We start from the raw sequence: 1,334 nt of genomic DNA, 5'->3' as shown, positions 1-1,334 counted from the left end.
TATATAATTGTTAAAAAAAACATTTAACATTTGATAGAGTAACTTGACTTGAATTAACACCCTGAAATAATTTAATAGATAACCAGTTCATATTCTGATGAGCTGCTGGTGCCAGTATCGATACCCATCTCAAGAACCTCTGCTGTTTTAATACATTCTGTCGACCAATCACAGAGCTTCTCTAAATCCTGGCCATTACGAGCTTCCTCCAGTGTCCCGCCTCCTCTTCATGTCAGTGCTGTCTGATCTGACGTCTGATCTACTTCCTGTAATCCTCTTCTCCTATCCGGGTGGCGCCGGCCTCCTCAACGGGCCCCTCCCTCTTGGTTTCCATGGCGACCTCAGTGTAGGTGACCCCCGGGAGCACCGCCGGCTCCGCGATCTGGGCCTGGATGTGGAGCTCGGGGTCGGCCTCGGCGCCCTCCTGGCCCTCGGCGACGGCTCTCTCCTTCTTCAGCTTGATGCGGAAGGTCTCTTTGTTGGGAGCTTTCTTGGCGATGTTCTCCTTCAGCCGCTCGCCGGACTGCTTCAGCCGCTCGCCGGCTTGGTGCATCTTGTCCCTCCGCTCGGGCGGCATGACCTTCTCGCCCAGGTTGTGGAACTTGGTTCCCAGGTTGCCTCTAGTTTTGCTCATGTTCTCCTTGGAGAAGGCGGCCTTCAGGGTCTCGGTGCTCTTCGCGACTGATTTCTTGATGCGGGCGGCTCGTGAGGGGTCGGCCTCCTCCACGCTCAGGTACTCCTCGTCGGAGGAGAGGTCGACGGGGATGTCGTAGGAGTCGGGCTCGATCTCCAGCCCGTCCAGGCCGGTTCCTTTAGGAGACTTAGTGACGGCCACTGAAGGGATCTCCGTCTCACCCTACAGAAAGGACAGGGCTCAGTCAGGAAAACAGGGCTTCCAAACAGGTCCAGAGAGAAACAAGCAAGACAGGAAGAAGCAACTCAAATCAAGTCAATTTCATTTCAGAAAATTTCATTTTCTGTACAACATATGACCCCCCCCCCCCACCCCCCCACCCAAAATCCTTTTCCATATACTGTTATTAACCAACCTGTTAATGTCAGGTATGCACCAGGCTGCTCTTTGGTAATATTGGATGATCATATGATTTTTGTATCAGTGTGATGAAGTAGATTCATTTCCCAGGATTTTAATTGTTGAATTAGTCAGTTTCGTGTCTGTGTATTTTACCCACAGAAAGTTTGTTTTTACAACATCATAACATGAAGAACAGACAGGAGATTGAATCCATATCGAACCCACTCCATCTTTTGAAAAATACAAATCACTTGCACTTCATGCACATAACCGTGACCAGAAGCATCTTTTTAGGCTT

General features: G+C 49.9%; 1 protein-coding gene across 1 annotated transcript in view; it reads right to left on the bottom strand.

Moving 5' to 3' along the window:
* Nucleotides 1–259: 259 nt before the first annotated feature.
* The window catches only part of cavin4a (caveolae associated protein 4a), a 10,673-nt gene continuing 9,598 nt past the window's right edge, over nucleotides 260–1,334 (bottom strand). The window contains exon 2 of the mRNA XM_070919548.1: nucleotides 260–856. Coding sequence (XP_070775649.1) covers nucleotides 260–856 — 597 coding nt within the window. The remainder of the gene's footprint in view (nucleotides 857–1,334) is intronic.

The sequence above is a fragment of the Enoplosus armatus genome, chromosome 14 (assembly GCF_043641665.1).
Source record: "Enoplosus armatus isolate fEnoArm2 chromosome 14, fEnoArm2.hap1, whole genome shotgun sequence".
Lineage (NCBI taxonomy): Eukaryota > Metazoa > Chordata > Actinopteri > Centrarchiformes > Enoplosidae > Enoplosus > Enoplosus armatus.
This window is presented reverse-complemented; position numbering and strand designations above follow the sequence as displayed.